The sequence below is a fragment of the Micromys minutus genome (genome assembly GCF_963924665.1).
Source record: "Micromys minutus genome assembly, chromosome: 28".
NCBI classification, from domain to species: domain Eukaryota; kingdom Metazoa; phylum Chordata; class Mammalia; order Rodentia; family Muridae; genus Micromys; species Micromys minutus.
The window spans coordinates 38,656,173-38,683,189 of NC_137963.1; the positions used below are offsets into that span (position 1 = coordinate 38,656,173).

General features: G+C 46.8%; 1 protein-coding gene across 2 annotated transcripts in view; it reads left to right on the forward strand.

The window, feature by feature from the left end:
* Positions 1-14,185: 14,185 nt before the first annotated feature.
* Positions 14,186-27,017, forward strand: part of RNF38 (ring finger protein 38) — an 86,297-nt gene continuing 73,465 nt past the window's right edge. For both annotated transcript variants that reach the window (XM_080939962.1, XM_080939959.1), the window contains exon 1: positions 14,186-14,480. In XM_080939962.1, the coding sequence (XP_080796088.1) occupies positions 14,225-14,480 (256 nt within the window). In that variant the 5' untranslated portion in view covers positions 14,186-14,224. The remainder of the gene's footprint in view (positions 14,481-27,017) is intronic.

Consider the following 27,017-nt stretch of genomic DNA (forward strand, 5'->3'; position numbering starts at 1 on the left):
TTATATATAACCCTCTTACAGTCCTTAGCAGCTACATAGCATTAACTGCTTTCCAGGAGGAGGGACCGGATAAGGACCTGGCAGGGCTGCGCTTGGGAGTGTTCCACAGAGCGTCATCTGTCATGTGTCCCAGAAGAAAAGTTAGGAGCTGCTGACGGGACCCACCTGGGTCTCAGTTTCTTGTCTGCAGAATGGAGACAATGACAGCCCTCCCTGTCTCGTGAGATTGTCGTGAAGATGACGCTGAGACAGGGGACTGGATGAGCAAGTGCTTGGTAACCTGGCAAGTGCTTTGGCAGTGTGAGCAATTGCTGTTCTGGGAGGGGAGGGGAGGGGAGGGGAGGAGAGGGGAGAGGAGGGGAGGGGAGGGGAGAGAAGGGGAGGGGAGGGGAGGGGAAGGAGTCCAGGCTGCAGCGGTGAGGGCTTCTCCTGCCCCACTTTGCCTGGTGAGCAATGGTTGTGTAATGATTGTGACTGTTTACTGGGTTGTTGCTCAGGCATTTGTATTTCGTTTCTGTTTTGTTTGTTTGTGTTGAACTTCGGTTTTACTGCTCAGAAAGCCCAGGTTGGCCTGGGGCATTTGATTCTCCCGTCTCTGTTCCCTGCGTTCTTTTTTTAATATCTCTGTCTGTCTCTCTCCTCCCCTTCCCTCTGCACACACACACACACACACACACACACGATCCTTCTGACATCTCTACAAATAAGAAACTCATGGTAACCTTATTCAGTTGATGAGGTTGACAAAGTTGATAAGTGACAGTCTCACTTATGGATCACCCCAAAATCTGTGCTAGGGTCGTTTGCTTGTTCGCCATGATTCAATTCACTATAGGGCTGTGCTCTGACTCAGAGGCACAGCCGAGGAACACGCACTGGAGAAAGCGCTCACTCCACCAGCCCTAAGCCCTACAAGGCATCTGATGACAAACTGAGTCTTACCAGCTGACACACTGCTCCCCAGTAGTAAAGGAGACCAAAGATAGGTGTGAGGGTGCGTGCCTGAAACCAGCACTTGGAGGAAGAGGCAGGGAAACCACAAACTCAGGGCTAGCCTGCGTTATAGGAGACATGTCTCAATAAGCAAGTAAGCAATCATTAAAATGCTCATCCTTATGCTCAACCAGGGGCTTCTTTTCTGTGTAATTTATTTTTATTTTGTGTTCATTGGTGTTTGGCCTGCATATATGCCCGTGTGAGGTTGTCAGAGGCTGCCTTGTGGGTGTTGGGAATTGAACTTCCGTCTTCTGGAAGACTATCTCTCCATTTCTTCATGTCCAATTTTCTTAATGGGCTATAGCGTGCCCCACTCCAAAGCCCAGCATCTCAGGATGTGACCTTGTTTAAAACCACAGCCACTGAAGTTGGTGCTAGCTAAGGTGAAATCAGAGGTGGGTATACAACTCAGTTGGTACAGTTGCTTGCTGCGGGTTGGGACCTTGGATTCAATTCCCAATGCAAAGATAAGAAAAGAAAGAAAAGAAGAAATGGAGGGGGGGTGGGTGGAGGAAAAAAATGGCCGAGTTTAGTAGCACTTGTTTATAATCTGGAAATCGGGGCAGAAAGATCAGTTCAAAGACATCCTCAGCTGCAGGGTGAGTTTAAAGCCACCCTGTCCCAAAAATATCCTTCCAAAAGAAAATAAACAAATGGTGTCATCTTCCTGAAGCAAGGTAGGCTGGACCTGCAGAGCATCCTTAGCAGAAAGTCTCGGGCATCAGACGGAGAACGTCACAGATTTCCAGAGGAGTAACTGCAGTTACACAGCCATAAGCAGAGAAACGAGGAATTTCTACACTACAGGAATTGGTAAAAGGCAAAGAAGAATCTCACTATAGGTTTCAGAGATTTTGGACTTCTGGACCTGGGGACTTAGGCAATACACTTTTGTTGTTTTAAGCACCCAGTCTGTGGTGTTTGGGTATTTGTTTATAGCAGCCCTAGAAACGAACACTAAGGCTTAACCATTAAACCCAGATCTTAGCCCAAGATGCACAAGAGGCCTTCTTTCTCTGTCCCATTTCTATTTCTTTAATAGGCTGCTGGTACCCTTGGTCATTTGCTTGTTCAACACACAGACAATCACACCCATGACATTCCCCCCACTCCCCTCATGGCAGACAGCACACCGACAGTCTGTTTATTTCCCAACATGCTCTGCTCCGGGCCAGTCAGGTCCCCTGCCCCCTGCCTCTTCCTGGCTCTGGGCCAGCCCAGCTCCTCTGGGGAGACAGTAGATTGAAGCCCCCTTCTGGGTTGCCAAGGCGACAGTGCCGACTGAGTGCCCTCGAGCCAAGCAGCTGTGGCTGCAGGGAAGCTAGGGGCCAGGGGAAGCTAAGTTCAGAGAGGAGGCTGGGGAAGGACACTAGAAGAACCCCCAAAAGTGGCGCTGATAGAAACCCAAAAGGAGAAAGCTCCGTTTCAGTCTCACTACTGCTAAAAAAAAAAAAAAAAAAAAAAAAAAAAAAAAAAAAAAACAATGAACAGGACCAAGTACCGCCTTGGGAGATGCTTTAAGAAGCGCAGCTCTCGGGGGTCTGTGCAACCAAACCCTGGTGGAGCCTACGCTTTGACTCACAAAAAGATCAAAAGATGACAAGATTCAGGCAAATGAAGACCGATATCCTGCGCTCCGTGAAAGTCTTCCTCATAATATTCAGTGAGGGGCACAGTGGCCGGAGAGGAAAATGTAAATTTCTCGTTTGTACTCAGGCTGAGCCATGCCTGATCAGTACAGGGAAATAACGCTGTGCCGGGTTAGAAGAGAAGGCGACAGGGACATGCCCTCAGGCAGCAGATGGCTCTGCCTTCTCCTCCCACCATTACGCCCGGAGTGGGCTTCTCCTACTGGAGGCTGCAATGCCTCTCAGCCCACTGGGTTAGGAAGGGCCTCAGGGAGGGATGGAACTCATTCCTAAAGCAATCAATTTGTCCCTGTTGTCCTGGCCCCAGGTCAGAACAAGGGGTGGTATACACCCAATGTTAGCCAACAGAGAGTAGTGCTAGACTTTGTTCAGGTCACCAAGAAGGACTCTTGTTTCCCTTATGCCAGCAGCTGCGGCCACAATCCTGTCATCATGTGGAGTCTAACACAATGACACACAACGGAGAAAGGCTGGAAATAGACATTTACCCCTCAACTAGACAACTGTGCTGCCCAGTAACCTCCGTGTTTCAGGAAGTGCTTTACGCTACTTTTCCACCAAGAGGGTCAATGAAAGACACATCAGACGGCTGGCAGGTTGGCTCAGAGGGCAAAGGTCATCGCTGCCAAGGCTCACCATTGAGGTTAGACCCTTTGAAATTAAGTGGTGGAGAGAACAGATTCCAACAACTTGCCCTGTGACACAGCATGCCTGTGTGTACACACACACACAGAGGCACACACACACATAGGCACATAGATATACACACACAGGCCCACAAGTACACACACACACAGAGGCATATAGACACATATACACAGGCACACAAACACAGGCACACAAGCACACAGACACACACATACAAGCATACATAGACACACAGGCTCATAAGCACACAGACACACAGATACACACATACACACACATACACATAGGCACACAGACATACACACAGGCTCACAAGCACACAGGCACACAGACATACACACACAGGCCCATAGGTACACACACACAGACATACACACACAGGCTCACAAGCACATACACACACAAACATACACGCACACACACATACACATATTCATTCATTTACAAAATATTTTTAAGGGGCTGTAGAGATGGCTCAGTGACCCATGGTTACTTCCTAGCAACCATGTTGGGCAGCTCCAAACTGTCTTAATACTAGCTTGAGATAGTCTATGTTCTTTCCTGGCCTTCTCTCATACATGTGTCATCTGCTCAAATACACATACATACATGCGGAAACTGTTTTTAAGGCTACTAAGAAACCTAAAAGAAAAAAAATAGGAAAAGATATATTAGGAAATTTTTCACTTGGTATGGGGACACAATCTGCATCTTACTGCTTGGAAAACTAAGTTGAAAGAATTTCAAACTCAAGGCCAGCTTTTAGAAGACTGCAGAAGGAGATCTTGTCTCAAAACATCAAAAAGAAAGACATAAAACCTTATTTATTTATTTATTCATTCATTCATTCATTCATTCATTTATTATATATAAGTAGCTGTCTTCAGACACACCAGAAGAGGGCATCAGATCTCATTACAGATGGTTGTGAGCCACCACTGAGCCATCTCTCCAGCCTGACATAAAACCTTCTAATTCTTTAACTCTCTACCAAGTTAACCAATTCTCTTGATGCTTATTTTAAATGTGCTAAGACCACCCATATCTACATCCACACAGTAGGCTGACTAGTACTTACTGATCCTATTGACTGAGAGAAAATTGTATTCCCAAACATGTTTATAATGGTTGTATTTACTAGTGTAGTTCTGTGATTTAAATAAATATTAATTAAACTTCAAAATTATAAATACAAGAAGTACCAATTTCTGGGCCTATGAAAATTAAACTGTTTTCTAAAAAGCTTCGTAAAACTTTTCACATCTTCTTTTGCATTAGATATGGACAAATACATCATTGAAAATTCAACAGGGATCACTTTTGGAACAGCAAAAACTGAAACAAAAGCTAGGCCTGGTGACACAGGAGTGTAATCTCAGCTCCTTGGGAGGCCGAAGTGGGCTGGTTAGAAGTTCAAGGGCAGCCTGGGCTACAGAGTGAGTTCAAAGCCAGTCCAGGACATTTAAGTGAAACCTTCATTAAGACAGAAAGAAGGCTGGGAAAGCAGCTGTGAAGTCGAGCTCTTATATGTGTGAGGCCCTGAATTCAATCCCCAGGACAAAGAAAGGGATAGACAGACAGATAGATAGATAGATAGATAGATAGATAGATAGATAGAGATATAGATAGATGGATAGATGATAGGTAGATAGATAGATAGAGAGAGATAGATGATAGATAGATAGATAGATAAGTGGTGGAGGGAGAGAGGGAAGGAAGGAAGGAAGGAGAAAGGAAGAAAAAGAAAGAGAAGCAAAGTGAAACTAGAAAGCCAAGTCATGGGCTTATCTGTAGTCCCTGCCACTCTAGACACAGGGGATCAGTTGAGAGCAGGCATTGAAGACCAGCCTGGCTAACATCGTGAGATTCTACCTGAAAACATGGACGGGTTTCATATTTAGTGTTGGGTTTTTAAGAGTCTTTTATCCTTTAAAGGAACCAATGTTGCCCAGGAACAATGGTAAATGGCTGTCATCCTAGCATAGGGGAAATAGAGATAGGAAGGTCAGGAGTTCAAGGACAGCCTTGCCACTTGGTGAGCTTGGGATCTCCCTGGAATATATGAGAACCTTTCCCAAAACAAACAAAGAAACAGAAACGAAAAATAAAACAAGAAACGAACAAACAAAGCGCAACAAGGCTGGTACTAACTAGTAGACGGCGCACGTCTAGATATTGAGTAGGAAAGAAAAAGAACAGTTTGCTCAGTGGCTAAGAGGACCCGAGGTCAATCCCAGCAACCACATGGACGCATGTAAGGATCTGTCATCTAGTCCCAAGGGATCTGATGCCTTCTTTTGACCTCTGTGGTCACTAGGTATACATGTGGCACACACACACATATAGGTAAATATTTTTACACATAAAATAAAAAGTCTACTTACCCTGGTTTCACGTTGCTGTAAGACAGCTAAACCCAACCATGTGGGTGATGCTAATATCCAGCTGCTTCAGCCATTCTAGTAAAGAAGGTTTGGGAGATTTTTTTTCCTGAGACATGGTCTTATAGACCAGGCTAGCCTGGCACTCACAGGAGGCCTGCCTCTGCCTTCTGAGTGCTGGGATGTGTGACCACACCCAGGTCAAAACTGCCATCTTGAGCTCAGCCAAGCTTTCAGATGAATCCAGCCCCAGCTACTCTTCAGAGTTTGATCTGCAGCAAGAGTCCTGAAAATGAAAAATTGTTTAGGCCTCTGAATGTTAAAGGGGTTTGCAGTGCTACTGATAACCCATCTTTTCTAGATAAAAGGAGGCAGTTACAAGAAAAGGAAGTGCCCTCTCCTGTCAAAGACTATGAAGAGATCATGGAAGATGAGACCTTCGAAAAGGCCATTGTACTTAGCAATTGAGAAGTCACCTCTGTCTTTCACGAGGGCAGAGAGGAAATTGGAAATGTTTGTAGAGAATGTGAATGGTTAGAAATTCATGCAATGTGAGATTGGTCATTTCTTCTTTCTTTTGAAGCAGATTAACATTTCCAGATGATCCTTCCCCCGAGTCAATTATCTTGTTGGAGATTGCAAAATGGTGACTTTTCTAATTCTATCAATCCTGCTACACAAGTTAGCTGACGATCTTTTGTAAAGAAGGATTTCCCCTCATCGACAGGGAAGAATCTAATTTATTCCTCAATGGTAGGTTAAATGCTTCATTCTTTATCTTTAGTGACCCAGTTCCTGACAAAGAAGCTAGTATCATAGTATTTTATTTAAAAAAAGGGGGGGGGGGGCTGGAGAGATGACTCAGTGGTTAGAGCACTGACTGCTCCTCCAGGGGTCCTGAGTTCAAATCCCAGCAACCACATGGTGGCTCACAACCATCTGTAATGGGATCTGATGCCCTCTTCTGGTGAGTCTGAAGACAGCTGCAGTGTGCTCATGTATAGTAAATAATTAATTAATTAATTTAAAAACAGTTTTCTGACACTCTCATTATGTAGCCTTGGCTATCCTAGACCTTGCTATTTAGACCAGGCTAGCCTCACACTCACAGATAGCCACTTCCCTCTGCCTCATGAGTGCTGGGGTTAAAGACTAAGATTTCACACACAGTGGTATCATGGTATTTTGTTGCTGGTAAATGCCCCCCCCCCCTTTAAGTCTCTGTCTCTTTCTCCCAGTGTCTCACTGTGATCCATGTGGCACGGCTATTCGACATATTACAACCAGTTATTGACCAAATCGCTCTTCAAAAGAAGCAAAGGGTGTAGGATTAAGGATGTGATACAAATGAATTCCTGGAAAGGCAGTGGTTAAGGAGTCACACACGCATGGCTGGGCATGTGGCTCAGTGGGTAGAGTACTCATGTAACACGTCTGCAGCCCTGGGTTTGATTGCCCGCTCTAGCAAGGTAGGGGAGGACGAGTTTGAGGTTATCCTTGTCTGCGTATTGATAGTTTTAACCCAGCTGGAGTTATCTGCGACCTTTTCTCAAAACGAACAAAAAGACTGAATGGAAACACAAGCCCGCTCCTACCAGAGAAAATAAAACATAAGCTGGTGTGGCGGCTCATACCTGGAGTCTGGGGGTGGAAGTGCGACTTAGTCTCCTACTGTGATGTGACCCGGGGAACTTCCATCCCAGCTCCTGTGGTAAGCTGTGAAGACAGTCCTGACAATGCTTTTGTCTCTCTCTTGACAGGGTTTTTTCTATGTATCCCCGGCCTACATGGGATTCATTATGTACAGCAAGCTGGCCTTGAACTTGGGGTGATTTTCCTGCTTCCGAGTACTGGGATAATAGGCCTGTGCTATCTGTCCGGCCCCTGCTTTGGGTTGTGGGGAGTTGGACATTATGGAACAAGTCAGAGTATTCTGTGGTAACTGCTAGCAGCACGGCAGAGCTGCCGGTTTGTCTATGGTTTGTTGATTCTTTCGATAAGGTCTGGAGAACCCTGGCTGACCTTGAAGTATCTTCTGCAGCCAAGGCTGGCCTTGAACTCCTGATCTTCCTCCCTTTACCTCTCAAGTATTAGAATTATAGATGTGTGCCACCCTGACCATCTAACCAGGCACAATTTAAAATGATGTTACTACTAGTGTGCTACACTATCTCTTCCTTCCTTAAGAGGCGGAGGGCTGGAGAGGAGGCTAGGAGGTTCAGAGCACTGGCTGCTCTGTCAGAGGTCCTGAACAGGTTCGGTGACTGCCAACTGTCTGTCGTAGGATCCAGTGCCCTCCTCTGATGTGCAGATGTGCACGAAGACAAAGCATTTATATACATAGAATAAAATTTAAAAAGAAAAACATGTGGGGGCTATCCAGATGGCTCATTGCACAAAGGTGCTTGACACCAGGCCGGACGACCTGAGTTCATTTTTGGGACTGATATGGAGGAAGGAGACATCTGACTCTCATAAAGTGTCCTCTGACCTTCAGGCACATACTATAATACATGCAAGCAGGCACACACACACACGTATACACACACACACACACACACACACACACACACACACACACACACACACACGATAGATAGATAGATGGCATACTTTAGTGAGAAAGAAGGAAAACACTATGATCCTGTTGAGGTTTAATCTTTTGCTATGTCTTGTGATACCCCATAATGCATGGCTGCCCCCAGGAATGAAAGGATCCACACATACAATGTGACCTTGCCCTTTAATTTAAAACATCAAATAAAGATACTAACACCCACCAGCTGAACAGAAGAGACATAAGTGGGGTTCAGGGTTCTGGGGAGAGAGAAGGTGAAGAGAACAGAATATGCCATGGGTTAAAACTTTTCAGAACATGGCCAGGGCTGGCCAACGGGAGTTAAGAGCAGCCCAGTTGGAACATAGCAAGTTATACCTTGGGGTTATTGATAGGGAAGTAGACATAATAGTGTAGTGGGTAGTTATCTGCCCAGGTCTAGTGCTTATTAAGGCTTATTTTAATAATTAAAGTTGTATGTCTTTTATTCGGGATCGAATGATCAAAGATGGGGTACAAACCCTGGATTGAGATTAAATAATTACTACAACAACACAATTCCATTTATCTAAGTAGAAGATACATGTATTTACAACAATAATATATATTACATAAACAGCTACAAGCCAGAAGTACACTGGAATGACAGACTTAAAGGAAGAAAAGGAGTAAGACTGGAGAACGCCTGTGTGTGTGAGTGTGTGTGTGAGTATGTGTGTGTGTTTGTGTGAGTGTATGTGTGTGAATGTGTGTGTATGATTGTGTGTGTGAGTGTGTGTGTGAGTGTGTGTGTGTATGATTGTGTGTGTGAGAGTGTGAATGTATGTATGTGAATGTGTGTGTGAGTGTGTGTGTGTATGATTGTGTGTGTGAGAGTGTGAATGTATGTATGTGAATGTGTGTGTGAGTGTGTGTGTGAGTGTATGTGTGTGTGAGTGTGAGTATGAGTGTGTGTGAATGTGATGGTTTATGTGTATGAGTGTATCTGTGTATGAGTGTGTGTGTGTGAGTATGTGTGTGAATGTGATTGTGTGTAAGAGTGTGTGTGTGTGAGTGTGACTAGAGACAACAGGTGTGGTGTGCGTGACAGTAATCATAGCTTTTGGAAGGTGAAGGCAGGAAGACCACAGTGATCTTTAGCTACGTAATGAGGTTTGAGTTTGAGGCCAGTCCGGACTACAGAAGACCGTCAAGAAGAAAACAAAAATAGGCGGCCATGATGAGTGAAGAAAAAGAGATAGTAGTAAACCAGCAAGCCAAGAGTGGCTTTCAGGTGGGAAATAAGAAGAATAACTTTCCTGTATTTAGGAAGACAAACATTTGGGATTCGGCTTGCTTGAGGATCCCAGAATACCTAAATTCACAGAGACAGAAATATCACTTAGCACAAGCCAGGTCCTAGGTTCTATTTCTATGACCCATTAAAAGGAAAAGAAAAGCATATGATCTCAGGGACAGACAAGCCAAGGCTGGGAGAAGCGCTTAACTGGGTTCTTACTTAGTAGTGCACAGTTTTTATTCGAGGTAAAGGAACCGGGCAAGGACCGTGGTAGAGGTTGCACACCTCACTCTGCTAGTTGATGCCACTTGAAATCACAATGGCACATGTGAAAAGGGTTAAAATGATAACATTTATGCTACATAATTTACCATATTGGAAAGAAGAGGAAAATGCGAAATAGGTAGCTCTGTTTTGTTTTGTTTTTTCCTCTTTCCCTTTTATAAATTGCTGGTTCCCAATCTAAGTAATTTTATAGTGGTGACTCTAAGCCAACCAACCACTCCAGTCCTTGCCTTTGGGGGATCAAATCAATGAACTGACTAAACCCAGAGTCACCATTCGCTGCTCTTCCTGCTCTTGATACCCCAACTATTGAGAGGCTTTGACTATCACTTTGTTGCTCAAGTCAAAAGTATTCATTATTCTCAGCCAGGCAGTGGTGGTGCACGTTTTAATCCCAGCATTGGGGAGGCAGAGGCAGACAGGTCCCTGTCAGTTTGGGAGCAGCCCAGTCTGCAGGGCAAGTTCTGAAACAGCCAGAACTTCACAGTGAGAAGTGAACAAAAATATTCAGCATTCTTGACTTTCTTCTACTTCAACATTATACTTTGTTTTTTAAAAAATATTTTTTATTTTTACTTTACCCCTATGAGTTTTTGCTTGCATGTATGTCCGTGTAACACATGTGTGCCTGGTGCCTGTGCAGGTGACTGGGACCGTGCGCTGCCATGTAAGTGTCGCAAATTGAACCCAGGGCTTCTGGGAGAGCAGACAGTGCCAAGGGAGATGACTTAGCAGATAGACACATGTCACCAACCATAACCACTTGAGAGTCCACATGGGAGGAGAAAACTGACCTCAGCTAGTCATCCCGTGACTCCCTCCCCCACAAACACATGCATGCACACAAACACGCACAAGTGAGTGTACACACACTTGACACACATAGAAGGAAAGAAAGGAAGGAAGAAGGAAGGAGGAGGAAGGAAGAAAGAAAGGAAGAGAAAAGGAAGAAAAGAAGGAAGGAGGAAGGAAGGAAGGGAAGAAGGAAAAAAGGAAGGAAGGAGAAAGGGAGGAAGGAAGGAGGAAAAAAGGAAGGAAGGAGGAAGGAAGGAAGGGAAGAAGGAAAAAAGGAAGGAAGGAGAAAGGGAGGAAGGAAGGAGGAAGGAAAGAAGAAGGAAGAGAGGAAGGAAGAAAGGGAGGAAGGGAGGAAGTAAGGAAGGAAAGAGGAAGTAAGGAAGAAGGAAGGGAGGAAGGGAAGAAGGAAGAGAGGAAGAAAGGGAGGAAGGGAGGGAGGAAGTAAGTAAGGAAGGAAGAAGGAAGGGAGGAAGGAAGAAGGAAGGAAGGACAGACAGTGCTGGTAAGCACTGAGCCACCTCTCTGGCCCCAACTGCCTTGGCTCTGCTTCTTCAGGGCCCTCTGTTCCCATCACTGCGCCTTACTTGGACCTTTCTCGTGCTTTGCCTAAGCGCTTTGTAGCCTGTTTCCTTGCACCATGCTTTCTTCTGACCCACCTTCTATGCAGCAGCCAGTGTTTCAACGTAAGTATGTCCTAATCACGGTGTACCCTCGGTAACGCCAACAAGCCCCTTCACTTCCTGAGTAGCTCCACTGCCCCCTCAACACGGCATTCAAGACTGTATAATCTAGTCTTATCTTTTAGACACATACTGACTACACACATTAATCAGGTTCAGAATGATACTGACACGTGCACACAATTTAGCACCAGTAAAACCTATTTCTCACCCTTCCGGATACCAATTAATCACTATTCTATTTGCCTGACCATTTTTAACATTATTTTTATTTATAGATTTACAAATCTTAATTCATCTATCTGCGCATGAAGTGCAGGTTCACATCTGCCCTCCCCCTGCCTCAGCTTTCCGGCACGTGTGACCATGTGTACCTTTCGTCTTCTTATTAAAAGATTATTACATGCGTGTATTTGTGGGGGTGGGTGGCTTGTGTGGCTGGGTGCTGACATGCTATGAAGGCTGTGTGAAGTCAGAGGATAACTTGCAGGAAGCTCTCTTCTTCCGCGTGGTCCTCTGGATGGAATTTTGGTCGTGGGTGGGCCACGAGAGCCTTTACCTGCTGAGCCATATCCATAGCCTATTGGGTCAATGTTGCAAACCTTTTCGCAGTGAGAGAAACACGCAGTTCTTGTCTCAAGACGATGCCTCTCAGTTCCACTTCTATAGCTGCAGGTGATGAGCTTTCCTCGTTCTTGACAGACAGCACCGCACCGTGTGCATCCTCAGCATTTCAGCTTCCCAGTTTGATCTCTTCACAATCTTCCTTCTGACCTCCGCATCACTTCGGTAACGATCCGATCCACCCTATCCACCCGAGGCTTCCCTACACCCAGTTTCAGTCTCTCTCACTAACGACCAATGATGGGCACAGCAGGCAGGACCTGGCCCATGCTTTCATTTATGTCTTAAGGGACGCGGTGATGACTCAGGGCTTTGCTGGCCCTCCCTTATTTCTTCCAGGTCTCAAGCATCCTTTGACGGGTTCCTTGGACTGACTAGGCTAAACAGCTAATCTGTTCTTTTTCTTTAGGGTTGTCACTTGAGGCATTGTCTCTAACTTGGAGTTGTAAGAGATGAATCTGAGGTGTTGACTGTGGGGATACAAAGGAGCTAAGCTGGCTGGGCAGTGGTGGCACGTGCCTTTAAGTCGAAGCACTCAGGATACAGAGGCAGGCAGATCTCTGAGTTTAAGGTCATCGTGGTCTACAGCCTGGGTTCCAGGACAGCCAGGGCTACACAGAGATAACCCTCCTTGAAAAACAAACAGATCAAAACAAATAAGAGAGACTAAACTATGCTCAAGATTGCTGAGATTCATGAAAGGGAAGATCCCTCTGAACAGCGGTTTACAGATGTTCTTCCGGGGGGCCTTAGGATGGAGGCCCCAGCCTGAAAATACATTAACTGACTCTCTTGTGACAAGAAACTCAGGAATGAAATGCAGGAAAATTTAGGTCCTTCAGTCAGTGGTCATCTCACTGTGTTTCAGTCCAGCTTCCCCAGCTGTCCTTCTTGGTATAATACTTATTCTTAAGATCTTTACAGGTTTTGTTCCTTTTTTTGAGACATGTTCTGTATAACTTGAAACTTTGGCTACACATATCTTAAGTGACCAAGAATGACCGCCTCTGATGCAGCTATCATCCATAACTTCTAAGCTACTCTGACCTCCAAGGACATTGCAAGCTCTTTGTAGGCCTGGACAATATCTTTGTTATCATCGGGTCTCCATTCTGAACACTGCTAATGACTGGATAGATGAAAGGCAATTCATCAGCCAGTGTCAACTGCGGATTTGGAAAGGTCTGTTCCCAAAGATCGCCTGCTTTGCCCTCCCATCCTTTGCATGGTGTAGAGAAAGGCCGGGGCTGATTATCATTAAAACAATCCGGCCAGCAGCTTAGCTGCACCCTTACCCACATGCCTGTACTCAGAGACACTCAGCACATGGTTGAGTTTATTTTGCTCTTCCACGGATAACCAGAGCCAGAGAAAGAAGGGAAGATAATGGGATCAGCCGCCAACATCGCATCTGAGAAAAAGAGGGCAGGCGGGGGTAGCGGGGGAAGAGTCTTGCATCCTCAGAAATCTTCCCCACATAATAGGAAAGCCTTTAGCACAGCCCCAAGTGTCTCCTCACGTCACAGCTTCTTCCTCTTCTGAGATTAGGCCCAGTTGCCTGGACGGCTTCCTGTCAGTGCTTTACCGACAAGGGTATTTAAAGTGAGAAAGAGAAACAGAAAGTCGGAGGCGGGGGCGAGGACCAGGGCTGGGTCGGACTGGCTCCGGCTGGGAATTCAAGATGGGTCTCCAGGACCCAGGGAAGGGCGCTCATCTCCCAACTCTTCCGTCTCCGCCTCTGGAGACTGATCTCTCATCACCAGTCAGCCTCAGAAGCGAAGGGAGAGTTTCTTTCCCAAGTGTCTCAAAGGCACAAACTTTGACGAGACAGCCGGGAGGGAGGACCAGCGTGCAGGGGGGCAGCAGCAGGAGGCGGTAAACGCCCGGCGAGCTGAGGCTAACCGGGGCACACCCGGGCACCGTCCCTGGCGCAGACGCTGCCTCAGGCGGCGGAGCAGCAGGGCCTGCGCAGCGGACGGCCTGGCCCCGGAGGCGGGCCGGGGGCGGGGCAGCACGGGGCTGGGGGCGCGGACGCCGCGAGCTTCGGCTCGGGCCTCCGCCTGGGCGAGCCGCCGCTGCCGAGGATCCCCCCTAGACGCCGCCCGGGAGCCGCGGCCCGGAGCCCCGCGCTCATTGGCGGCGCGGCGCGGCGTCCCCGCCCCCCGGCGTCCCCGCCCCCTCCGCCGCCGCCGCGGCTCGGCTCCGCCTCCTGGCCCGCCGGGAGCCGCCTCCGTCGCCGCCACAGCCTCCTTCGCCGCCGGTCCGGGCCCAGCCAGCGCCCGCCGCGCCGGAGTCGAGTCGCCGTCCGAGCCGCTGCCCGCGGCCCCGCCATGAGCGGAAGCGCCGCCGCCGCGGTCGCCGCCGCCGCCTCAGCCGCAGCCGCCGCGCACTTCCAGCCTCGGCCGTCGTCTCCCAGGCCGGGGCCCGCGGAGCTCGGGCCCCCGCGCCGCCCGCGCCCCCCGCCGCCGCCGCCGCCGCCGCCCCGGCCCGAGCCCATCACCGCCGGCCGCCTCAGCCCTCCGGGCCACGGGCCCCTTCGGAGCGGGGCGCAGGGTGTCGGTGCCTGCGGCAGAGCGCCCGGAGCAGGTACGGGGTCCGCGGGCGGGGCGGGGCGGGGCGGGCTGTGCGGGGAGGGGTGAGGGTCAGTCCGGGGCGAGGGGTCCCGCGGAGAGGGAGGAGCCCTGCCCGCCGCAGCTTTGTCCAGCCCGGGAGACCCTGGGAGCCCTGCTCCTCCTCCGGGCAGAGCGCTTCACAAAGCGTTTTCGCACCCGCTGGGCAGCCCCTTCCTGCGGGGTGGGCAGGGCAGGACCTCGTGAGGAATCGGCTCTGCCGGGGAGGAAACTGAGGCTTACCGGGGGTGGGGGTTGGGGGGGGGAAGTGACTTGCCCAAGGTCACAAAGCCAGCTAGAGTCGTGTCTTGGCTGAGAACCAGGGCCACCCTGGAGCTGGCGCGGGCCGCCAGCCGAGGGGGTTGGGGAGGAGGCAGAGTCCCCAGCCCCTTAGTCTGGAGTGGTAGGGAGAAGGGGGCTGGGGCCTGCGCCCTGGCACACCCACCAGGGTAGCTGACCTATTCTGGGCTGCCCAGGGCAGGTAGGAAGGAGAAACAGCAGCTGCCTCGGGAGCTTAGTGCCCTGGGGAACCGATTTGGAGAGCTGAAGCGAGCAGGACTCCTGCCGGGGGCGGGGAGGGGGATGTGCTCCGAGAGGGTTTTATTGAGGTAGTGGAGTAGAGCTTTGGAAACTTGACTCAGGAGCTGTTTGGTCTCCAGGTCATCCTCAGCCCAGCGGGAATGAAGGGGAAGGAGGCCTGTTCCTACAGTGTCTTTTCCAGGAAATTGCCCGAGTTTTGTTTATGCCCGGAACAGAAACACATAACTGGTCCTGGTAAAAGCATGCGTGCTGCAGAGGACCATCCAAGCCTTTTCTAGATGGTCTGGACTTACCACACTTGGAGAATTCTCCGAGGAGGTGCAGCTGTCCTAGTAGGGGGGAGGAAGTTGAGAAGGTTAGGACTAGTCACTGTCTGCTTTACAATTCAGGAGAAATCTGTTCTTCCTTGGGGTGATTAGGTGAGTTGCTTTTACTTTGCGAGCATCTTAGAAAAGGAGAGAGGATATTAATTATTTCCAGAGGAGATGGAGGAAGCAATGGATGGAAAGCAGGCGAGGAAGACCAATAGAAGCTGTGGAATGGGGAAAAAAGAGAGGGTATGTAGTTATTGTGGGGGAAGGGAGATAAAGGGATTGCTGAAGGGGAGGGAGGAGGGCAGCTAGTTTAGAGAAAAAGACTGGATGCTTCAAAACGGGGAGCCAAGTAGACTAAGTTTAAATGAACCTCTTCAAGCCGAGTGCTGTCTACATTGTGAAGTTTTCCTATGGGTTTGACATAATTTCGTGTTTTAAGAGTAAGGAGAGCTGTAATATTTTATAGACTCATGCTGGCATTAACCTCACCTACTTCCTTCCCAATTCTCACCCCTAAGGATTGGACCTAGAGTACCTAAGGTATTGTCTTGGAAGTAAGGCTTGACTAAAGAAGGGGAAGACTGATTAGCAAATGAATTAAGGCCTTTTGTCCAGATTGATTCTTTAAAGTCAGCTGTTTCTCTACTGTGGGGCACTGTACTGATTTTTCTGTCTTGGATGCTGTTGGAGGGATGCTTTGGGGTTGTGAGCCCAGTGCTAGGAAAAGCTAGAGGGATCAAGAGTTCCAGGCTAGCTGGTCACCACAGCCAGTGGGAAGCCTGCTCAATTTAGGAAAGTCCTGGGATTTTGTTATAGTTGTGTGTGTTCTCAAAGCAGAGCCTTCTCTGTCACAGAGCCTTCCTTAGCAGTCCTGGACTTGCATTGCAGACTAGGCTGGCACCAAAACTCACAGATCCACCTGCCTCTGGCTTCCAAGTGCTGCCACTAAAAAGGCTTGTTCGGCCACACCTGGTCTAAAGATTTATTTTGCATATGTGAGCATTTTGTCTACATGTATTTATTATGTATGTGTGTGTCGGAGAGACTGGCTACAACAGGGTATCAGATCCTCTGGAGGTCCAGTTACAGGCTGTCGTGAGCTTTCATGTGGGTGCTAGGTTCTGAGCCTGGGTCCTCTGCAAGTGTAGCCAGTGACCTTAACTGCCGAGCCATTTCTCCGGCCACAGAATCCTATTTTAAATGTAATAAAAAGGAGAGTGTTTGTCTAGCATCTTTCAGACCCTAGGTTCAATTCCTAATAGTACAAACAAACTAAGAAACACATTTAGCAGATATGTCCACATATATGCACATATGTATGTATAAGAAAATTTATTTGTCAGTGACTTGTAATCAGACAAATGCAAATTGAACAGCAGTGTATGCTGTTCATACCTGTCAGCCAGGCAGAACCTAAATGTTCTGGTGAGATGTAGAGAAATAATAAACTTCTGTTGCTTTGTTGTGCTGAGGGTAGGACCCACTCTCCTGGGAGCTTAGCAAGTCCTCTTTCACAGAACTGTATCTCTAGCCCTGTGGGGGAAGGGAAGTATTTTTAAAAACAGGGCCTCACTGTGTAGTCTTGGTTGGCCTGGAACTTGCCTTGTAGACCAAGTTGGCCTTGAACTCACAGAGATCCACCTTCCCTGATTCCTGACTGCTGGCTGGGATTTTAAACTGAACTCTATGTACTATAGTGGGAATGGAAATGGGTGTGACCGCCTTGGAGAGCCCTAAAGTAACGATTATCTCTCATTGGAAGCTGGGTGATTGACATGACATATACCCATAGATCGATCGAAAACATGTAAAGACAATAATAAATACAAGAGAAGTACAAGAATCCTATTCCGGGGGCTGGAGAGATGGCTCAGTGACTGTCTGCTCTTCCAGAGGCCCCAGGTTCAATTCCCAGTACGTACGTGGCAGCTCACAACTGTCTGTAACTCCAGGATCTGACACCCTCACACAGACAAAACACCAGTGCACACAACATAAAGAGTAACTTATATGTGTGTGTATATATATATATGAATCCTCTTTCAGCTCATGCACGGCACCAGGAGGGCCATAGAAGCTTTTAGAAAGACCCTCGCACAGTCCGAAGAGATGGCTCGCTAGGTCAGGTGCTTTCTATGAAAGCATGGGGACCCACCCACGTTCCGATTGTAAAAGCCAGCTGTGGCAGTGTCTGTCTCCCACCCTTGTCTTGTGGGGTGGGTGGGGTGGAGCAGCTGCACCCTGTAAGTTTGATAGCTACAGCCAGTGAGAGACACAGCCTCAAAAAATAAGGTCAGTAGTGGCAGAGAAAGATGCCCAACCTGCCTCTAGCGTCCCCATGAGCGCACATGTGCAGGGACACCTGTAAGTACTGTGTATTTGTACCCTCAACACACACCCAGGGCCCCCCCACAGCCAAATACTTCAGCTCTTCGAGAAAACACATAAAAGCAGCCATGGTGTCACATACCTGTAATCTTAATACTTTGGAGGTGGAGCAAATTTAAGGCCAGCCTGGGCTACTAAAAAACTTATCTTAACCCTCCACCCCAGTAATTTATAGCTAATGCATTAAAAAATGAATGTATGTTAGAAACCTGATACGTTTTTGGGGGCGCCAATGCCAGAATTGTTACAGAAATTTTCCACTTGTATATTTTGAAAACTCAAAACTATTTGTGGCTTTATACATAGTAATGTAAATACATGTGTGGGAGCTACAGAAACCCACAGGTAGTACTTACAGAGTAAGACTGGTATGCAGAGCTCTGATTGTTCTTAATATCACTTAAATTCAGACCAGGAAGTCGCAAATTAACATTTGTTAGTGTTGGATGTGAGGTGAGGTACAGAGATTAAATATATTATTCTAAGTATTTCCCAGGTGTCTGAAATATTTCTCAAATGCCTCTCATTTTCTTGTTTATAGAACATAAGGTTTTGCCCTAGACTACTGGATCTGTAATAGAGCGTCTCGTCAGCATAGTGCCTGGGCCAGTGCTTCCTTTTGACCCTTTCTGACCTGTAAGCCAGTTTGCTGTGAGCTAAAAAAAAAACCCCCAAAATTTTGTAATTATTTTTACTTTAAAAAATTATAGGTATGGGTGTCTTGCCTGTATGACTGACTGTGTGGCATGGCATCCCTGGTGCCTGAGGCTGGAAGACGGCATCGAATCCCTTGGGATTGTAGCTATTGTGCGAGTCCTGGGAAGCATGGCTACTGCTCAGCTGCTGAGTCCTTTCTCTAGCCATGGGTGATTTTTATTATGGAATTGCTGGAGGATATGAAGGATTTTCTGAATTTTCTAGTGGACCTAGATTAGCAGTTTGAGTGCTGTCAAAGATGAACCTGCTCCTGCATGCACTGATTAACCAGGCAGAAGATGGGCCCGGCCACCCGAGTCTAGGCCTTACTCACTAGAGTTTGGGGACTTGTTTCAGAGTTGCCAGAGCCCAGCCTCCAGGCTCTTCCCCAGGCTGTGCTTTGTTCTTGCTCCATGGCTGGGTATGATGTGAACCGTGTGATATTTATCACTTTGAGACCCGGTCCTTTGAGCTCAGGCCAGCCCTCCTCTCCGTGTTCATGTCCAAGCTTCTGAGTGCAGGCAAGGCCATCGAAATACTTCCTTCCTTATGGAGCATAAAGGAATGACCAGGGAGCAGGGAATCCTTTGCACCAAGTAACTGACAGGCAGCTGCCCCACACACCCATACTCATTACAGTGGTGGCTCACACCTTTAATCCCAGCACTTGGGAGGCAGAGGCAGGTAGATCTCTGAATTTGAAGCCAGACTGGTCTACAGAGCCAGTTCCAGATCAGCCGCAGTTATTAAACAGAGAAACCCTGTCTCTGGAAGAAAAAAGGAGGAAAGAAAAAGAGGGGGCTGGAGAGATGGCTCAGAGGTTAAGAGCACTGACTGCTCTTCCCAGCACCCACATGGTGGCTCACAGCCATCTGTAATGAGATCTGATCCCTCTTCTGGTGAGTCTGAAGACAGCTACAGTGTACCTATATATAATAAATAAATAAATCTTAAAAAAGAAAAATAAAAATGCTGAGGGTAGGATTGAATGCCTTTAACATTGTATGCCTGTTTTTTAATCCACTTCCTTTTAGAGGTAGTCTCATGTGTTTTGGGCTAGCATCAGACACGTTTTGCAGCTGAGGATTACCTTGAACTTCGTTTTTTGCTTACACCTGAATGGTAGGAACACTGCTGGGATTATAGGCCTTCACCAAACCCATTTTATGCTGTGTTGGGGTTTGGTGCATGCTAGGCAGATACTTTACCAAGTAAGCTACGTCCCCAGTATTCTTGGGTCTCATGTAGCTCAGGTTGGCCTCCAGTTTTCTATGTAGCTGAGGCTGGTCATGGACTACAGATTTTCTTGCTTCAGCTCTCCAGTGCTAGGATCTTAGGTATGCATACTGGATGGCTGTACCCATCCTAATCCAGGTTGCCAGTTCCTCTTATTCAGGGGCAGGTGGATAGGGGCTCACAGAGGACACCCCATTGTCCACTCTTTTTATAGTTGGAGAAGAGTAACAAGAAGTCTAACAGAAAGCATATCCCAAATGGTACGTGTGTGTGTGTGTGTGTGTGTGTGTGTGAGTGTGTGTGTGAGAGAGAGAGAGAGAGAGAGAGAGAAAGAGTGTGTGTGTGTGTGAGAGTGTGTGTGTGTTAGGAGGTATGCGCTCTCCACTGGGCTGCACTCCAGCCCTTATGCCTCCTCTTTTCACACTTAGTTCTGACCCTCCTTTGCGCCCCTAATGATGGGGTTATAGTTGTGGCTTTACTCCGCGCTGGGCATCAGGTTCAGGACTTGGCAGGTGTTCTGCCAAGTCAGTTATATTGTCATTCCTTGTTTGGGGGGAGAGGTGGTTCTGAGAGTTGAACCTAGAGTCTCAATAAACTGCAAGTGAACAATGCCCTAGACCTACATTCCTAGCTTTTCACCTGGACTTATCCTTAGAAGGATTTCAGTCCTGCCTTTTAACACTATATTAACCCAAATCGAAGAATTCAGCTTTATGTGGTAAACCTTACTACGAGACTGGAGAAATAATACAGAATAAGCAGGAAATGGTTTATGGAAAGACATGAGGGTCTGTAAGAAAGACAACAGCATTGGTAAACAAAGGGGAGAAAGTGGCTGCATCCCACGCTTTCTCTTGCATTCTTGCAGCGGCTACTTGGGAGATAGGATGTTATTTTTCTAACTATTTTTCATTCATACCAGTGTAGCATTCCTGAGTTTCTGAGACCTGAGGCTTTTTAGCCAATTTAAAAAGTATTTGCCCATTTATTTTCCATTAAGTTGTTGTTTATGCTTCCTGCTGTTTGATTTTTTTTTCCCTTGGGGAGAGAGGAAGGAGTAATGTGTAACAAGGACACACTGTGTTGGCAGAGTGCTTTCCAGAGCAGTTGTCATGGTCAAGTGATCCTCGGTGGTGTGAAGTGGGTTCTATTGTCCTCTCTATTATTGTAAAACGTGATTGAGGTGGCGGGTAGGGAAGTCCATTGTGTTTTTGTTGACATCTGCAAGGAAATATTGAAGAAATTACATGTAAATAGGAATGTTTAATGAAAGTAAAATGGCCTTATGCCCACACAAGGAGTAGCTACAGATCTTAACTGTAGACCTCATCCAAAGAGATGCAACTGTTTCCTTTCATGTTTTCTTGGCTGGATGTGAGTGCTGTTGGGTAGAATGGAGACCGAGGTGATGCGCGCAGCTGGGATAATGGGGCTTCACTACGCTGTTTAGGGAGGTCATTTTCTGCGTTTGTGGTAAAGTACGTGTAGATGAAAGAGTGAGAATGTGTGCGCTGCCCTGAATATGATGATTGAGTTTTGTTGAGACAGACTGAGGACCGCGGTAAGAGGAGCAGCCAGGGCTTTGTGTGCTCCGAAGTTGGAGAAGAGGTTCCTGTCCACTCTCTGTAGTGCCTTAGCTTTAAGGGTGGGTAGGCTGAAAGTGAACCAAGTTTCATTTCAGCATCGTCTTCACTAATTTGAGATGCTCGTTCGAGAATAACAGAAAACGATTTTTGTTTGGCTTTTGGGTTATCTTGCTTAAAATAAAAACTAAGTTTGTCATGGTGGCTTACAACCATCTGTAATGGAATCTGATGTCCTCCTCTGGTGTGTCTGAGGGGAGTGAGAGTGTACTCACATATAATAAATAAATAAATCTTAAAAAAAAAAAAAAGAGAGGCCCAACCACTAAAAAAAAGGGGGGGGGGCTGGAGAGGTGGCTCAGTGGCTAAGAGCACTGACTGCTCTTCCGGAGGTCCTGAGTTCAATTCCCAGCAACCACATGGTGACTCACAATCACCTACAATGGGATCTGATGCCCTCTTCTGGTGTGTCTACATAAAATAAATAAATACTAAAAAAAAAAAAAACAAAAAAAAAAAAAAAAAAAAAACTAAGTTTGTGTCCCTCCTAAGTTTTTAAGCTGCCTGAATACATACGTGGGCATCTCCCATGTGACAATAAGCACAGGCGGGACACTGAGTCCCTGGAGGGAGGGCCTCGGCTGCCAGCTGCTGCTGAGGTTCTAGAGGAGCCGGAAGGGGCACTTCAGGACATTGCTGCTTGCTTTCCCCCTTCTCTAGTCTCTCTGCACTGGCTACTCTCGGCTCAGTGATGGGTTCTGCCCCTCCATATTCCCAAGCTGGATTCTTGATGGTCACCCACAAGAAAAGCCCTAAAGGCGCAGTATGGCTGAGACAGGAGGATTGCTGGGAATTTGAGGCCAGTCTAGACTACATAGTATTATCAGGCCAGCCAAGCTATCTAGCAAGGATTTGTCTCACAAAGAAAAAGAGAAAGGGGTGTGGGGCAGAGAGAAGAAAATCCCTGTGAGTGGTTCCAGACAGAACCAAGCCCACCTCAGCAGACCTAGCTCTTCTGATGCCTCTCATCCCTCTCTCGAGAGCCCGGAAAGCACACCCTTCCCGAAAATCGTACAAAGAGGCTTTGTGCTTTGCGGATGTTCTGAGAGGCGGGATCACTGTAATTATAATTCCCTAAGCACAAGCAAGTCATGGGGGCAGGCAGGGTAAAGATGGTATCCAAGTTCTTGTTGGTAAGGAAAAGTCAGGAGGGGATTAAAAATTATCTGGAGACAGCAACCAGAAGTGGATAATGGAGCGTTGTTGTAATGCTGACAAGAGTGTGTTTAAGCGAATATATTTCAGAGTTTAAATCTACTACTTGCAAGGTACTTGAAGCTTTAAAAAACACAAGACTATGCCTAGGACATTTTTTTTTTTCTAATCTGAAATTATAATTAAAAATTACTGTAGAAGGAGTAGGTATGTTTGTTTACCTTTATGTTTGTATTGCTAGAATGACTGATTGTTTTAGAAAGCCAAATATATATTTTGCCTGTTCTGTATTGATGCTCCCACTAATTTACTTAAAAAGTTTATTTTTATGTATGTGTGTATGAATGTATTACACTTGTGAGTTGTCTAAGTTGGATCTCTTTGACTTGGAGTTACCCCAAGGTCAGGTAGTTGTGAGCTCCCTGGAAGCAGAGCTTGGGGCCTCTGCAAGAGCAGCAAGTGCTCTTAACCACCGAGCCTCGTCTCCAGCTTCTCCAGTGGGGTTTTTCTGGAAACAGTTTCCTGGTGTCACTCAGACAGGCTTTGACCTGGTGGTCACCCTGTCACAGGTCCTTGACTCTTAGGATTACTGGCTTTCAGGACACAGAGAAGTTAATTTGTATCAGTAGGAAAAAAATCTTTGGGTTATGTGGTAATATGTTGCTTTAATTAATCAAATTGGTTTTTTTTTTTTTTTTTGAAATAGAGACTTGTGTAGCCCAGGCTGGAACTTGCTATGTGGCTGAGAATGACTTTGAACTTCTAATCTTTCTGCCCCCACATTCTCAGTGACGAGATTACATATAAGCATGTTACTGTGCTCAGTTTAGGACCTCATATATACTAGGCAAGTACTTTACTAACAGAGCTAGATACAGCCCTCAGCCTGCTGTCTGTTTTAAACATTTTTTATTTTGTGTATGTGTGTGCACACAAACGTGGACATCAGCTGATTGCCTTGTGGATTTCAGGGATTGAACTCAAGTTATCAGGCTTGATGGCAAATACCTTTTTACCATAGCCCTGGGATTAAAAGCATGTGCCACCACTGCCTGTCTAAAAATGTTTTAAAAAATCGTGTGTGTGTGTGAGTGTGTGAGTGTGTATGCCTTTTCTGTATCTATGTATGTGCTACACATGTGTGCAGTGCCCAAGAATTCCAAAGGAGAGCACTGGGTGACCTTGGAACTCGAGTTACAGATGGTTGTTAGCTGCCATGTCACTACTGGGACTCTAATCCTCTGACAGCATAGTTAGTGTTCCTGACTGCTGAACCGTCTCTCCAGCCCCACCCCCACATATGTATTTATTTGTTTGTTTGTATGTTTGAGACAGGGTCTCACTATGTAGCCTGGGATGTTCTGGACTTACCATGTAGGTCAGGCTGGCCTTGAACTCATAGATCTTGCCTCAGTCTCCTGAGTGCTGGGATTAAAGACGTGTGCCACCAAGCCTGGCAGGGTGTGAGGGCATGTAGGTAAAGTGCCAATAGAGGCCAGGAGAGGGCTTTGGATCCTCTTGTTAGACGTGGCCATGAGCTGCCAGAAGTGAGTGGTGGACTGGAACTCTGGGCCTCGGCAGTACATGCTGCCACCACCAAGCCATAGCCATCTCTCCAGCCCCAGTCACGCTCTTTTTGGATAGGGTCTCACTCTGTAGCCTGGGCTGACCTGAGCCCCCTGAGTGCAGGAATTATACTACCGTACTCAGCCTGCTTTTCTCAGTACGCAAGTGATCGCTGTGTTACTTATTACTAACTAGTATTTCAAACAAACTGGTTTTAAGAAGAGTTCCAGAAAGGGGGCTGGAGATGGCTCAGGGGATAGAGGGGACCTTAACCTCTTCTACCCCGTGGTGGCTGTAACACCATCAATACTGGTGTATAACCATCTATAATGGAATCTGATGCCCTCTTCTGGCACACAGAAGTACATGCAGGCACAGCACTCATACGAGAGAGGCAGAATAAAATACTCCAAACAAGTGTCTGTAGAGGTGCACTCAGTTGGTGGAATGGCAGCCTAACATGTATGAGGCTTTAGGTTCTGTTGAGTATCCTGTAAACTTGGGAGAGGAGGAGTTCAAGGTCATGAATATAGAGTTGAGGCTAGCTTGGGTACAAGGGATTCCACCACTCAAAACAAACCAAACTAACGGAACAATGTCAAAGCAAGCAGCAGTAGTGGACTGTAGTCTTTGTAGGGTTGTGGATAAAGGGCTCTGTGCGTGGCTCCTATGGCCTTGTGTTGTGCACAGGTTGATAGCGTGTTTCTAATGGAACCATACAGCTATGAGCCAGCCCATCTTCTGGGAGTCACATTCACAGTCTGATTTTGATTTTTGCATGATTTTATCCTTGTTTAGGAAATCTGGACATAAACTTATCTCCACATAAATACTGCTGGAGACCCCATCACAAAGAGCCTGTCCAGGTCCGGTGGTAGTAGCATGTCTTTAGTTCCAGAACTCTGAGTGTTGGAGGCAGGTGAATCTCTTGAGTTAAAGGCCAGCCTGGTCTACAGATTGAACTCCAGGACAGCCAGGGCTACAAAAAGAAGCCCTATCCAGAAAAACCAAACCAAGCAAACAAGCAAGTAAAAACACTTCAGCAACAACAACACCAAAAATCCAAGGCCTAGGTGTCTGTAGCTAAGTTGGCGGAGTACTTCCTCAGTATGCATGAGGCTACAGGTTCAGTTCCCAGTAAGACTAAATACTCAGGAGTCCACTGTCGCTGTCTTTAGACACACCAGAGGGCACCAGATCTCATTACAGATGATTGTGAGCCACCATGTGGTTGCTGGAATTTGAACTCAGGACGTCTGGAAGAGCATCCGATGCTTTTTTAACTGCTGAGCCATTTCTTCACCCCTTTTAAAACTTTTAAAATAAAGGTACTACTAATTTGAAAGCTAAATTTTATGAGACTAAAAATGACATTAGAAGGGACTAGAGAGATGGCACAGTAGTTGGTGCTTCTCTCTTGCAGAGGACCAGGGTTCAGTTCTAGAGGATCTAGTGTTTTCCTCTGACCTCCACAGGCACCGGGCACACATGGTCCACATACATATGTGCAGGTAAAACATTCACACCTAAATTTTAAAAAATTACACAAGTATCTGTGCTTACTAGTTTTTTTAAACAAACTGTGAGTGTGTGTGTGTGTGTGTGTGTGTGTACACACCTGTGCTGTAACACGCAGTGCAAGTTGAGGAAAACTTATGGCAGTTGATTCTCTCTGTACCGTGAGAATTTTGGGAATCTTAACTCCGATTGCCAGGCTTTGTTGCAGGTTCCTTAATCAACAATCAATTTTACTGGCTCCATTTTTATCAGTTTATAGTAGAAGATGTAAGTTTTCCTCCTCCCTACCTGCCTGCCTCCTCCCTCCCTCCCTCTCCTTCCTTCCTTTCTTTCTTTTTTCTTTCTTTCTTCTAAGACAGGGTTTCTGTGTGTAGCCTTGGCTGTCCTGGAACCCACTTTGTAGACCAGGCTTGACTAGAACTCATGGAGACGTACCTGACTCCCTGTCAGGTGAGCCACCACTGCCTGACTGTAACACTTTCTAGAGTGGTAGTGCATGCTTGTAATTCCAACATTCGGGTGGTGAGAGAGGAGTAGTTCAAGACTAGCCTGAGCTACATACACTGTCTCTTAAAACCAAAACAATAGTAACTCTTTAATCAAGTATGTTGATAAGGAGTTACTTTTATTTTAGCTTAACTTGTCCACTATTAATCTGGACTGTTTCATTTGTAAATATATGTTTTGTCTGGAAAAATAGCTCTTGACTATTTCCCTGCCGTCTGGTGGTCACTAAAGGCGTGACTGGAAACGTGTCTGCAGTGCACTGGGCAGAGCTGGGATTTCAGAGAGGATGCAGACACGTGATAGCGCTTCACTGCTGGAGGCTGACAGTGGCCTGCGTAGAAACAAAGGGTTAGGGACTCTCGGCCTTAGCAAGAGTACAGAGAACGAGAACATTAGACTGATAGCAGCGGTGTGACTGGCCACCACTCCTGTGATCCCCACAGGAGTCTCTGTTTACAAAACAAACAAATGGGTACAATACGATGACCCTGAATCAAACGAGCAGAGATGGTTCAGTGGGTAAAGAACTGCCCACACTAGCACTAGAAGCTCTGACCTCACATGCAGTTAGGTACGCCCTCCCCAGTAAGTAGAAGTAGAATTCTTTGAAAAGACATTTTTACTTTTTTATTTAATATTTATCCTTATAATTGGGTCTTCTTTGTTCTAATCTACTATTCATGCTTCAGCTTGACATGCATATTTTGTTTCAACTGACTTCCCTGATCTTCCCCCCTTCCCCCACCCCTGACAACACATGCAGACCAGAGGTGAACCTTAGGTATCTTTCCTTAGGCCCCATGGGTGTTGTTAGTTGAGAGGAGATGTCTCATTGGCTAGGCTGACTGCATCTGCCCTTCAAGCTCTTGGATTATAAAGCAGCCCTGCCTCTGCCTCTGCCTCTGCCTCCTGCCAGCTGGGATCACAGATGCCAACATCATCTCCTCTGTT